The following is a 14766-nucleotide window of genomic DNA, read 5'->3' on the forward strand; positions in this document are numbered from 1 at the left end:
TGGTGATTTTCTAGTTCTATCACTCCTTTAACATTTGTTAGCTGATATTATTTCATAAAGAAGAGCATTCTCTCATCAACTGGGCTTAGTTATATCCTGAGATACAATTCCGACTGGAAAGGTAGCATACATTCTTAGTTTCTTCTATTTAACTATTAATTTGCAGAGTAATGAGTTGGTGTAATAGTTACCGCCAAGAGTGGCAAATAAGTTTTGTGTTTTTTTGGGGGTTTTTTTAAATAAATAAATTTATTTATTTATTTATTTTTGGCTGCATTGGGTCTTCGTTGTTGCGTGTGGGCTTTCTCTAGTTGCGGCGAGTGGGGCCTACTCTTTGTTGTGGTGCACAGGCTTCTCACTGCGGTGGCTTCTCTTGTTGTGGAGCACGGGCTCTAGGCAGCGGACTTCAGTAGTTGTGGCTCGTGGGCTCTAGTGTGCAGGCTCTGTAGTTGTGGCACACGGGCTTAGTTGCTCCGCGGCATGTGGGATCTTCCTGGACCAGGGCTCGAACCCATGTCCCCTGCATTGGCAGGTGGATTCTTAACCACTGCACCATCAGGAAGTCCCTAAGTTTTAAAAAATATTTGTTATGAGTTTTTCTCTTTGAGAATTACTATGGAAGTATGGATTTTTATATATTCAATATGTATCAGTCAATCACAGTAATATTCAAATTGTCCTGAAGTAAGTAATTAAGTGAAAGCTCCTTTAAACTCATTCTTATTTCCTTTTGAAATGTCCCATTAATCACTGAAAGCTACCTTGCTTTCTATCATTCCAACATGTACCAGGTTAATTTTTTTTATTCCTTGCCCTAGACATGGAAGCAGTCATTCCTCCAAAGAGACTTGGTAGCTTTTAGTAAGAACTGACTTTAGAGACCACAGTCTGGGTTCTAGGGGTGATAATGGCTACTGAGGTGATTGATGTTGCTTCTAGGTCCTTTCAGTGCACAGAGCTAGGATATTAAGATATCCTCACAAATACACACACACTCACACACACAGATATTTCCAATTAAAATTTAGCTGTGATTTTTACTGAACTCTTAATTTTATACTTGTATCTCTTTATTACACTGAAAAATTTGGTTTCCCATAACATTAACATAATCATTTATATGTTTAATCCTACAATATGCATACAATAATTTACAAATAATAATATAGATATTACTCTACTAATAAAACAGTGAATACACTTAAGACTTTGGGTAGTTTATTTTGTCCTTATAGTCCCTAGGGATATACCATCAAAATATTGTGTTCTAAAGTCATTTGAAATAATTCTTTTGTTTGTGTAGTCATTTTTACTAATCTGATATATAATTTGGTTAGTTTGTTTATTTTCAATATTAAGATTTGCTTTTATTTTTATATACTTTTATTTTAGAATATGTAAAATATTTACGCTGTTTAAAAATCAAACTTACATAATAAGATATACTCAGGAAAGTCTTCTCCTCACGTTCCACAATTCCCCCTGCCATCTTTATCACTTCACCCCATTTATTTCCTTTTTAAAAACTTTGTAAATTTTGAAATATAAAAAACAGAAAAATGCATAGGACAAAAATGAACAGCTCAATAAATTATCACAAAATGAACACCCATGTAACCCAGGTCAAGGAATTGAACATTTCCAGCACCCTAGAAGACTTATTGTGTCCCCCAACCATTTCCTGTGATGTGCTCAAGAAAACATGATTCTGTAGTTAAACCAGCTATTTTCTTGTTGTTAGAATGAGAGTGTTTATCTTTTGAGTTTCCTACAACCCAGACAGAAGTGGAACTCCTTCCTTTTGAAGGATAATTTTGCTAGTTATAGAATTCTAGGATGACAGTTATTTTCTTTCAACACATTTAAGATGTCATTTCTCTTTCTTCTGGCTTCTATTGTTGCTGTCTTGGACTTAATTATTAGACTAAATGTTGATCCTTTGAAAATAATCCCCTCCTCCCCCACATTCACAGCTGATTTTAAGAATTTTTCCTTTGTCTTTGTTTTCCTGCAGTTTCGTCATATTTTCTGTTTTAGTTTTAGTTTTTTAATATTTTGCTTGAGATTTGCTGGTAATCTTGAATCAGTGGATCGATATCTTTCAACAGTTTTGGAAAATTTTCAGCCACAATCTTTTAAAACATTGCTTATGTCCTATTCTCTCTCTTCTCTTTCTGGGATTTCAATTAAAATGAATAGTGGACCTCCTCACTGAATCCTCTTGATTTCTTACCCTTTTTTCTTCATTTTCCACCCTTTGCCTCTTTGTATTTTTTGGAGGGAAGGGCTAAATTTCTTGTGACGTATCTCTGGTACACCAGTTCTGTTTCAGCTGCCTCTAATCTGTCATTAAACCTATTCAATTAGTTTAAAATTTTGGTTCTTACATTTTTAAGTTTTAGAATTTCTATTTGATTCTTTTTCTTTTCAAAGAACCAGTTCTGAGTTTTATTGATTTCTCTTTATTATTTTCCTGTTTTCAATTTTATTGATTTCTCTCTAATTTTAATTATTTGTTTTCTTCTGCTTGGTTCAAACTTAAATTGCTCTTCTTTCTCTAGTTTCCTAAAGTGTGAACTTAGTTTATTGATTTTAGATCATTCTTATTTTCTAATGTATGTATTCATTGTATAAATTTCCTTCTAAGCACTGTTTTCACTTCATGCCACAAATTGAGATAAATTATATTTTAATTTTTTTTTATTTCAAAATACTTTAAAATTTCTCTTGAGATTTCTTCTTTGGCCCATGGATTGTTTAGAAAGGTGTTGTTTTCCAGATATTTGGAGATTTTCCAGCTATCTTTTTGTCACTGATTTCTAGTTTAATTCCGTTGTGGTCTAAGAATGTATTCTGTATGATTTCTAGTCTTTTAAATTTGTTAAGGTGTGTTTTATGGTGGTCTATCTTGATGAATGTTCCATGTGAGCTTGAGAAGAATGTGCATTGTGCTGTTGTTGGATGGTATATTCTAAATGTCAATTAGATCAAACAGAATGATTGTTCTGCTCAGGTCATCTGTATCTTTACTGATCTTCTGCTTGCTTGATTTATCAATTTCTGACAGAGGAGTGTTGAAGTCTCCAATTATACAAGTGAATTTTTCTGTTTTTCCTTTCAGTTCTATCAGTTTTGCCTCATGTATTTTGACTTGTTTGATTCTTTTAAAAAAATCTTCCATATTACTTTCTGTGGTTTCTAGATCCTTGTCAAAAATTACAATTTGGCTTTTATATGCTTGAACACAGTAAAGCACAGTTGTTTTGCTTTGCAATCATTGGATCACTATGGGTCTGTTTCTGTTATCTATTGTGCAGACTATAGTATTGAAAAATTTGTGAAAATTTTTGAAAAAAATTGAAAAATTTTTTGTAGAAATAATTTAAGGTCTTAGAGGATTTTCATTTACTTCTGCAAGTGCCTAAAAGCACTAGCAATCTGATATAACCTTAATACAATTACAAGGACATGCTGCGATCTGAGCAAGGGTGGATTGACTTCCATTTTCCCCTTATTTATAGAGTTTGCTTCTTGGTCCCAGACCAAAACAGAGAGCAGTTTACTCGAATTCTTCCTTTCACAGGCCTGGACACTGACATCTACTACTCTAGCTCCATAGGCTGTCTAAATCAGCTTTTTGACTGCTTCTTAAAATGGAAAATTTCCCCAGTCTAAAGCAACTGTGAACATTGGGTTTACCACCTCTGGATTCTGTTCCTTTCCTGGATCTTGACCTGAGTCAATTACTCTTCACTCTTTTGCTAGCTCCTTGATGCTTTTAAGAAGATTTTGGATACTTTTCCATCCAGCTTTTAAGGTATATTAGACACCATTTATTGTCCCATTTTGCATCCTCTTGGGTTACCTTTTAATTCTAGCCATTACTGCAGCCACCAGCTAGATGCAGGTGTAATCTGATACCACCTGTCTCACCTGCACTGCAGATCTTTTGTTTTTGGCCTGGGTCCTCTGCTACCACAGCATTAGATATCCTTGGGACTCTGCTCAGACATTCTCACGCATGAAAAACCTGGATATATAAGGAAATTAGCATCCTGTAGTGCAACCCTTTATCCAATGGGGGATGGTCCCATAGGATAAATACTTTCCTTTTCTCTGTCTCAGAGGACAGTTCTGAGGTGCATTGTACATGATGCCTAAGAGAGTCCCCACAAGAACTTACCTCAGTTGCCTATAACTCCTTAACGCACCCTTCAATAACTTTTCAAGCCCTCTGTTTCACCCTTCCCATTCTCTCACTCCTCATCTTGAAATCTAATCCCAATCTACACGACCCACATGCAAGTCCTTACTTCAAGCTTTGATTTTGGGAGGAATCAGACTAAGACAAGCTGTCTTCAGCAGGCAGAGATAGTATGAATTACGTAGTGCACCATTACCAGAAGCAGAAGTTGAGAAAAAAATCAGATCTAGGAGATATTGCAGCATACTTATATATTGATGAAAATTATCAGGCATGCAGGGGAAAAGTAATGATGTAGGAGAGAATTGCTGTTGTGATGTCCTTGAACAGGCTTTTGGCTTTAACCTTTAAGAGTACATCCAGGACTGAATGTCAATATTATGACATAGTATGAGTGTGTTTCATGTTTGGTAATTGCAATCATTGTTGCTTTTGTTGTGGTCATCCATTTACAATGCTTGGTGTCAGTTTATCTCTTGTAAAAATAAAATACAGTGTGTGTGTGTGTGAAAAAAAAAAGAGTACATCCAGGGACTTCCCTGGTGGCGGAGTGGTTAAGAATCCACCTGCCAATTCAGGGGACATGGGTTCGAGACCTGGTCCGGGAAGATCCCACATGTCACGGGGCAACTAAGCCCGTGTGCCACAACTACTGAGCCTGTGTTCTAGGGCCCACGAGCCACAACCACTGAGCCCACATGCCACAACTACAGAAGCCCGCATGCCTATAGCCCATGCTCCACAACAAGAGAAGTCACTGCAATGAGAAGCCTGCACACCACAATGAAGAGTAGCCCCCGCTCACCGCAACTAGAGAAAGCCCGCACACAGCAACGAAGTCCCAACGCAGCCAAAAATAAAATTAAAAAAAAAAAAAAGAGTACATCCATTTTCCTTCCCCAACCAACACTCCAGATGTCCCTGCTCCATGAGCAGCATCATTATTCACTAAGGCAAAACATCTCTAACAAAAACAAAAATCACCTGTATTAGTTCCCTAAGGCTGCTGTAACAAAATACCACAAACTGGGGAACTTAAACAATAGAAATGTATTGTCTCACAGTTCTGGAGGCTAGAAGTCTAAAATCAACGTGTTATAAGGGTTTGTTCCTTCTTGGGCTAGAAGGAGCTGTTCCAGGCCTCTCTCTTTGGCTTGTTGGTGGCCATCTTCTCCCTGTATCTCTTCATGTCATCTTCCCTCTATGCATGTCTGTCTCCAAATTTCCCCTTTTTATAAGGATACTAGTCATACTGGATTAGGGCCCACCTGAATGACCTCATCTTAAATTAACTAATTACATCTGTAACACTCCTATTTCCAAATAAGGTCATGTTCTGAGGTACAGGAGATTAGGACTTCAACTTATGAATTTTGGGGGGGACAGGATTCAACCCCTAACAGTTGCCAAGGCCTATTAATTCATCCTTCAAAATATCTCTCTTATATGTCCTCTTTCACTCAAGTTCAGGTCCTTGTGTGGCACACTGCACTATTTCAACAGTCTTTCTACAATGTTGCCACTTTTCTCCTACTCCCTAACCCATCCTTCTACAGAAATGTGAGATTGTTCTTCTAAAGCTCAGCTTTCATTGTGTCACTCCCTTGCTCAATAGACCTTCAGTGGCTTCCCATTTTCTATCAAATAATATGATCCAAATCATATAATCTGCCCGTCTGCAATAAGAACTAAACTTACTTTCCTTTTAAAAATGCTCATCTTCTTCTCCCCATTTTCTGTCTTGGAAAGAAAGAGCGAATGAATGAGGGGGAAATGTGGGTGAGTAGCAGGGGTTGCCCAATTTAATGAGAACTAGGTACAAATGAATATGAGTGGTCTAGTGTTGGGTTTAGGTACATTCCTGAACACAACGAATAGAGGGGGAGAGGGCAAAAACAGCAGCATGACCAAGAATCGGTGCCATCAAGACCTAGTTACTTAATTTCTCTGTGTTGCTTAAATGCATGAGATGTGTGGCCAAGTGCCAGTTCTTTAGAGAAACTAAAGTTTGGTATCTGCCCACATGCTTACACCTCTGATGTATGAGAGTACCTCGGGAAGTATAAAGCTTTGCAAATAGGACATTCTGGTATTTGGCTGGGCTGAGCATGAGTGATCAGATTACTCCCTCCCTTGTAAGATTCTAAGCTACCAGGAGCAAACTGGCAAGAGTCAGCAAAACATTTAATGTGTGTACACTTTGATTACAGCACTTCTATGTTGATTCTTGAGAGCACAAAGAGTGGGAGAGCAATGGCAGGGGCTGTAATACTGGAGGTGGGAGACCCTCATAAAACAGCAGAGTGCAGGCCTGTCTGACATGGAAGTATGGGCAACTAGACCACACAGCATAGCTGGATGTGCGTAAAGAAGGCTGCCATTCCAGCTGTGGTCCCGTCCTTGCTTTCCTCACTTCAGGAATGGTCACTGGAAGGAAAACAAGGCAGAAGCAGCCTCCGGCAGCAGAGAGGAGGTGTGCTCTCCTCACCGCAACCCTTGTTCTGGTCCCACCTCTCTCACTTTGAAGGCTGTGGCCAGGTCCAAACCCGACCCATCCTGCCTCAGGGCAAGTCACAGAGAGTTTGCATCAAAGCCACTTTAATGATCCAGATTTCGGTCATCCTGGAACTGCCCCTCCAGAGGGCAATGGGGAGGGCACTGGGGCAAAGCAGCTTCGCATTAGGTCTCAATCAGCAACAAGGTTGTGGCCCACAGTAGGGGGCGACTCAAAGAAGCCCTAAAACCAGAAACAAAGGATTGGAATCAGTATGTGGAGAGGTGGCCCCTCCCTCACCTACTCTCCCCCAAATGCTTCAATAACAGCCTGATTTGAGTCAGCTCACAGTGACTCAACCCATCGACTGAGTGCCTGTCCCCTTTGCTCCCACACAGAATTCATAGAGTTCTCATCCGCTGATTTTCCCTTGGGCTCAGGCTGGAGAAGAATGGCAGCACCTTGTTTGCTTTCATGAAGGCACCGCAGCGACCGGTCTCTCACAGATGGGTCTGTCACTTAGCTCTGAGTGTGTGGACCCAGTGACCAACCTAAGCTTAGGAAGCTCAGCTGCCATCTTATGGGAGTAGGAACTGGTTTCCTAGGAGAGTATGAGAGGCTAGAAGCCCCCAGAGGTGCAGGCTGCCCCTGGATGGAGCACGTGGCTAGCTGGCAGTGCCGGCTCTGCTGCCACCACCCCAGTCCAAGCCACCTCCGTCTCCCCTGGACCAGGATGACTGGCTCTTTACAGGACTCTCAGTTTTCACTCTTGCTCTTCTCACAATCCATCCCTGATACCGTTAGAGTGACCTTTTAAAATCATATCACATTATTACATCCCCGTCCTTAAAATTTCCTAGTTAACTTGCCACTACCTTTGGAATAAAATCCAAACTTTCACCATGACCTATGAGCCCCTGTGTGGTCAACCCTGAGCCTACTTCTCCAACCTAATGTTCTACCACGGACTTTCCCTCAGTCTTGCCATGGTATCCTTCTCTCAGGGCATTTGTCATTGCGGTGCCCTCTTCCTGGGAGGCCCTTCCTTCATATCTTCCACTGGCTGCCACCTTCTTGTAATTTAGGTCTTAGTTCAAAAAAGGACTTTTGTCAATGTGGAGGAGTCTGATGTTTGGGGCAGCACAACCCACACTGCAGGCCCTGCGAGGAAGGGCAGGGACTGTGCAGGGGAAGGGGCTGGGAATCAGGAGACCTGGGTCCAGTCTTAGCTCTGCCATGAACTTGCTATGCAGCCTTGAGTAAGTTGCTTGACCAGCCTGGGCCCCAATGTCTCATCTATAGATAGATGGGAGTGCTAAATGGGTGTTTTCAATCTGGATTCTGAAGAGTTCAAGCATCCTAGGTAGATAACTCAGAGGCTTGCCCAGTTGACTTGCCCAGGCCACAGAGTAGAGCAAGGTGGGGAAGAGGTGAATGTGAAGGCCTCTGGGCTACGTCTGCGATTCATCCAAAGGAGTTTTCCAACACTTGCTATATACAAGGGAGTACATGGAGAAAAGGAGGACTTTTTACTTAACATTGAAAACTCTGCAGTTTTCTATGCCTTTGTAAACTCAGTGCCTGTGAATGATCCTATAGATCATTTCATCCTTAGAGACTGCCAGCACCTGCATCATGCCCCCCAACCTTTCATATGGATGCCCACAAGTAGTCTGAGAGAGACAGGAAAATGGGGATACCCTTCAATTGGGAAAGATCTGTTCTTCAGCTTCTCTGTTCACACACCAATACCCATTCCCCTCCTTCACACCTGCCTCCCTCATTTAAACATGTCCTTGGTGATTCCAACTTCCCTAGAAAAAGCAAGCCCCTCACCTTGACAGGGTTGGTCACCTCTCGTTTCAGGGCCTTCAAAACCACTTTGGAGGTAAAGCACTGATCCCTGTTCACCTTGACCATTGGGATCTGTGAGGAGGGAAGCCAGGAGTCAAGAAGGAGGCAGAAAAGGGTGACAGGGCCCCAGAGGGAAAGAGATGGGACCCAAAGTCAGGGCTTTAAAAGTCTTGAGAAGATACATGAGTCTCACCTTGGGGAATAGGAGTCGAAGTTTCTCCGCTTGCTTGCCCCTAGAAGAGATGGGGATGACAAATGGGACCTAGGCTTGCTAGCACCTCCCTCGTCTCCCTTTGCAGATATCACTAGTGGTTCATGGAACTGTTTCCTGCAGATCCCAGACAGGACTTCTGAGTCATTCTCAGAGTGCTCCTGGCAGCTCTTACCTGCAGTTTTAATACCCGTTCCCTCCCTGTTCTCTCTGTCCACCAGACAGCATGGACTGACCATAGGCTTCACACACCTCACCCCGGTGGTTTTGGTGGGCATGGCTGCCTGCCCGATCCTCACACATGGATCCTGGGAGTGGAATTTGCCAATGTGTCCCATCTTCTGTGTCATCACATCCTGGGTCATGTCATCCTCCCAGAACAAACCTGCAGGTTGAAAGGATGTGGTGAATTAATACCTGGGATGCTCTGACTGGCCCACTCCAGAGACCAGAGTGAGGTCAAAACTCCCCCTCTCCCTCAAGTAGCCAAAGGATCACAATTTGTGGGGAGAATTAAATGAGATGGCATATAAAATTTGCTTAGCACAGTGCCTGGCATATAATAAACGTTCAGTTAGGATTAGGACTATACTCTTTTTGCTGACTCATTTGATGCTATTGTGAAAATTAAATGAGATTAGGGATGCACAGAGTGCTGAGAAAACTGTAAGGCAGTGATTCCCAAACTTGAGAGTACATCAGAACCTCCTGCACGGCTTGTGAAAACACAGATTGCTGTTCCTCCCTCCTAGAGTTTCTGATTCAGGAGGTCTGGGGTGAAGGTCATGAATTAGCATTTCCAGCAAGCCTCCTGGTGATGCTGATGCTACTGGTCTGGGGGTGCACTTTGAGAACCACTACTCTAAGGCATTTTGCACATATTAGACATCAGTAGAGGTAGTAGTAACATGAACTCAAGCCAGATTTCCTATCTGACTTTTCTCCCATTCATGAAACTCTGCTCTAAGGAAGGGTCAGCCATCTGTCTTCAAGGGAGTCCCCACTCCCCTTCCTTCCTCTCTTCTATTTGTCATACAATTTGCTCTGCTTCCTACTCAGAGGCTTAGGGGTGTATCTGTGTGTGTGTGTGTGTGTATTCTCCTGGCTGAGAACTTAAGGATTCCTGGCTCTGGAAAAACTCAGATAGTGCCTGGAGTTGGGGCTAGTCCCAAGGAGTTAGATGCTGACCTCTTCCAGGGGCTTCTTCTAGAAGCCTCTGCTGGGCCCTTCCAGGGTGTTCAAGGGCAAACAGCCTGCCCTTCTTGATCCATCCCCATTTTGGTCTCTCCCAACTCTCCATGAGGTAAGCATGACAGGAAAGTGTCAAGTAGAGACATTTGGGGATGAAAGCCTGTTCTCAGATCAAAAAGCCCCTCACTATACCCCTGTATCTGACCAAGCCTCAGCCTCTCTTCTCCAGCTCTTACTCACCTTGGGGCATAATCTGCTGGAGTACAACTTGCAACTGCTGGAAGACTGGAGAGGTAAATCCTTGGAGGGTCCAGAGGTGCCCCACTCCCACTTGGCCCTGACCATCTAAGGGCAAAATAGTGCTGTGAGAAAGGAGCTTGACCAGAAGCCTTCCAAATTCCAGCTGAAGGAAAGCAGCTTCCTTCCACTATCATCCTTGGGTTCAGTGGTCTCTGTCCCCCTCACCAGACCCCCACGTCCTTTCAAGTCCTCCTTTTCATTTTTCCTTCCCCCGTCACCACCTGCCCTGTTCTTCAGCCCCTGCACTTCATTCACCTTTGGTACCAACTTCCAGGTAAGAACCAAGCTCCACAGGCAGCCTGTGGAGGGTGAGGTAAGAAGAGACTCAGAAAGCTACACACATACAATGGATAATCAGGTGAACAGGTAGGGCATGGAAAGCAGGTGAACTGCATTCAGGATAGGCTTTGAAGCCTGGAGGGGATTGGAGAGGACGCCTGGAATTCTTCGAGGAAGAAAGTATTGGTATGTATAGGGTTTGACTGTCTGGATCCTTGCCCTGAAAGCCACAGTTTGCCCAACTGTGCATAAGGGAAGGACAGGGGTGGAGATAATTCCTAATGCTATACACACTTTCCTCATTCCAGGTAAATGGGGTAGGGTTGGAGTCTGGGTTTTTTGTTTGTTTGTTTGTTTGTTTGTTTGTTTTCCTATAGTGGAACTACCATGAGACATTATAAAAAGGAAATTCTCCTCCCCAGTCAAATGGATCCTAATATCATTTTCCTGGCTTTAGGAAGGAGCAGAACCTAATATTGAGAAGGAAAATAGCTTCTGGAAGGAGACATCTTCTCTGAGGCAGCGCTCCCAAAACTGATAGAAAAGTGGTGACCCAGACACCCTCAGTCAGACCCACAGGGCACCTGGCGCTGTCCGTGGTGCTGAGCGGTGGCCAAAGCCTGGCATGGAGGCGGCTCCGGGCAGTAAAGAGAGCGAGTCATCCGCACAAGTCTTGCCGGTCCTCTCCCACCCCACGCGCCCCGCCCCCCGCCCCCAGGTCTCCTCCTACAGTTTTTCGCGAGTCCTCTGCATTGGCCTCTAAACCCAAGAGTCGGGCGAGGAGAGCTGGCATCAGGCTAGGAGTTTGCGCCTGCCCCAAGCGCAGGGCGCTGGAATCCTCGAGTCTGCGCAGTCGGTCTCTGGCTGCTCAGACGTGTCAGCGATGGTCCACCCGGTTGGCGCAGAGTGAAGGGGGAGGAAGAGGATGGACCCTTTCCCCCTCCATCCTTTTTTACCCCATCCTAGCCTTCCCGTTCTTACCGGAAATTGGATCGCGAACACCAGGCTCTAGGGGCTTATAAAGAAGCCTTGCCTCATCCCTCGGCCCAGCCTTCTCTCCGGAGCCCGATACCCGCGGTCCCTGCTCCTACTGTCCAGAGATCCTGGTCCCCTGACTATCCCTCAGCCATGGGCATCTCTTCCCTGGCCCCTCAGCGCGTCTTGGTTCTCTTGCGGCCGCCCAGGCCGGTTTTACTTCCCTCTGCCCGTGTGTTTTTCCGTCCTTCTCCCGAATCCCCAATCTTCCCGAGTCCGCTTCTCCTAAGTCCATACCCCATATACCGAGCCCCACGCCAAGCCTGCGCCTCTTTTCTGCGCATTTTTCTCTTCTCACCCCCCCCCCAAACAGATTCCTTTCCTCCTAAGTTCCTAACCTTGAGGCCCCCGGACCCACTTCTCTCAGAATCGCTCTCTGGCCCTGCCCGCACCCGCCAGGTTTCCTCCTGACCGTGATCACTAACGTCGCTGCCGCTCCCGGGGCGGCTCTTCAGCGGCAGGAAGACGAGGAGCAGCCACAGCCCCCGGAAGCCCCCAGGCCACAGCGGGCGCTGCATCCTCCCGGGCTTGGTGCGCTGGCTCCCCACCTAAGTCGCAGATAAGGTAGAGACAGCTGCTGGAGGGACTGAGCGGGGCCGTCGCTTTCCACCTGCTAGCGAGACTGGATCTGCACAAAGCTCCCTTGGCAGCTGGACCAGTGGCCGGCGGGCCCTGCCCCTGCGGACGCCTACCCAACCCTTACTTCCCTACCTCCCCACAGGCCACCCCACCCTACTCCCAGGAGCCCACTCCTTTTTTACATAAACCAGATCCCGAGGACTACCGCCTCAACTCCCAATCCCAAGCCTGGAAAAACGGATTGCATGTAAAATGTGACTGCGAATTGTACCTGCCTCATGGGTTTGTTGCGAGGACTAAATGTGAACAGCGACTGGATAGTCGGCACTCAATGAATCTAGTCTATTTTTATTATCCTGATGCTTACTTCACCCTTACCCGCCTTAAAACCTTCAGCAATCATGGGTTTGACCTGCTGAGTATATGCACATCCATTACTTCTCCACATCCACTGCCATCGCCCAGGTTCAAACCACTGTACTCTTTTTCATAGAGCTACTGCAATAACTAGCTAAGTAACTATTAAATAACCGATCCCTTGCTTCCACTCATGTTTAGTTACAGGCTAATATGTGAGCTTCCTAAGCCCTAGACTGGCATTTCAATATTTTTTTTTCATTAAGCTTAAAATTTTATTATGAAAAATTTCAAATATTAAAAAAGAGAAGACTCAAATAAATAAACATGAAGCATGAATATACCTACCACCCAGACGTAACAATTATTAAGATTTTGTCATGGGACTTCCCTGGTGGCGCAGTGGTTAGGAATCCGCCTGCTAATGCAGGGCACATGGGTTCGATCCCTGGTCCGGGAGGATCCCACCTGCCGCGGAGCAACGAAGCCCGTGCGCCACAGCTACTGGGCCTGCGCTCTAGAGCCTGCGAGCCACAACTACCGAGCCCGTGTGGCACAACTACTGAACCCCATGCGCCTAGAGGCCACGCTCCGCAGCAAGAGAGGCCACCACATTGAGAAGCCCGTGCACCACAACGAAGAGTAGCCCCCGCTCCCCGCAACTAGAGAAGGCCCGCGCGCAGCAACAAAGACCCAATGCAGCCAAATATAAATAAATAAATAAAATATTTTTGTCACAATTTCTTCTTTTTCTTGCTGAAGTATTTAAAAGTAATTTACAGACATCATGACATTTCACTGCTAAATAATTCAATATGCATCTTCTAGAATTAATGATAGTTTTCTACATAACCAAAATACCATTAAGATATTTACGGTAGGCTGAGTAATGACCCCCAAAGATGTCCACGTCCGAATCCCTGGAACCTGTGAATATGTTACTTTACATGGTAAAAGGGATTTTACAGGTGTGATTAACCTTAGAAGGTGATTCACTTCAGATGGGGAGAATATCCTGGATTTTCTGAGTATGTCCAATATAATCACAAAGGTCTTTATAGAAAGAAGCAGGAGGGTCAGAGTCAGTAGTGGGAGATATAATGTTGGAAGCAAGAGGCTGGAATGGTGCAAGGAAGGGCCCACAAGCCAAGAATGCAAACAGCCTCTAGAAGCTGAAAAGGTAAGAATATGTATTCTCCCTTTAAACCTCCAAAAGGAGCACAGCCCTGCTGACATTTTGATTTTAGACTTCTGACTTCCAGAACTGTAAGGTAACAAAATTGTTTTTGGCCACTAAATTTGAGGCAATTTGTTACAGCAGCAATTGGAAACAAACACAATGTCTAAAAATATTTACTATTCCCTAATTTACATAATTCTCTAATACTTCTGGTTACAACTCCTTTAACAGATTAATGGTTTGTGAATATTTTCTCCAACTCTGAGCATTTCATTTTAATTTTCTTTTGCCAAACTTTTAAAAAAATATTTATTTATTTTATTTATTTATTTTCTTTTTTGGCTGTGTCAGGTCTTAGTTGCAGCACTCGGGATCTTCGTTGAGGCATGCAGGATCTTTCGTTGTGACGCGTGGGCTTCTCTCTAGTTGTGGCCTGCGGGTTTTCTCTCTCTAGCTGTGGCGCGAGGGCTCCAAGGTACGTGGGCTCTGTAGCTGTGGTGCGCGGGCTCTCTCGTTGAGGTGCCGAGCTCAGTAGTTGTGTTGTGCGGGCTTAGTTCCCCCGCGGCATGTGGGATCTTAGTTCTCTGACCAGGGATGGAACCCACGTCCCCTGCATTGTAAGGTGGATTCTTTACCACTGGACCACCAGGGAAGTCCCTAATTTTCTTAATAGTGTTTTTTGAAGAGCAAAATAATTTAATTTCAAGAAAGTTCAATTTATTAATTTTATCTTTTATGGCTAATGTTTTCCGTGTTCTTAGAAATGTTTGCCTATCCCAAAGTTACAAAGATTTTCTCCTATGTTTTTTTTCCAAATGTTCAGTTATGCTGACCCAATAAATTTGGTCAGAAAGCATTCCCTCTTTTGTTATGCTCTGAAAGAGTTTCTGTATGAGTGATATTATTTCTTTGAGTGTATGGGCCTGGAGTTTCTTGGTGAGCAAGTTTTATTACAATTTCAATTTCTTTAGCTATTCAGATATTCTATTTCTTTTCATGTCTCTTTTGGAAACTTGAATTTTTCAAGAAATTTGTTCATAATATTCGTTACCACATTTGTTTGCATAAAGATATTCATAATA

General features: G+C 43.9%; 1 protein-coding gene across 1 annotated transcript; it reads right to left on the reverse strand.

Annotated features, from left to right (window-relative positions):
• Positions 1-6788: 6788 nt before the first annotated feature.
• RESP18 (regulated endocrine specific protein 18) lies at positions 6789-12281 on the reverse strand. Its single transcript, XM_036857056.1, has 6 exons — positions 11981-12281; positions 10195-10299; positions 9016-9148; positions 8746-8785; positions 8535-8624; positions 6789-6941 (listed from the first exon to the last, which is right to left on the reverse strand). Exons 1-6 carry the CDS (start codon positions 12084-12086, stop codon positions 6891-6893), a joined length of 525 nt encoding a protein of 174 aa, XP_036712951.1. The 5' UTR covers positions 12087-12281; the 3' UTR covers positions 6789-6890.
• Positions 12282-14766: the final 2485 nt, after the last annotated feature.

Source organism: Balaenoptera musculus, chromosome 7 (assembly GCF_009873245.2).
Source record: "Balaenoptera musculus isolate JJ_BM4_2016_0621 chromosome 7, mBalMus1.pri.v3, whole genome shotgun sequence".
NCBI classification, from domain to species: domain Eukaryota; kingdom Metazoa; phylum Chordata; class Mammalia; order Artiodactyla; family Balaenopteridae; genus Balaenoptera; species Balaenoptera musculus.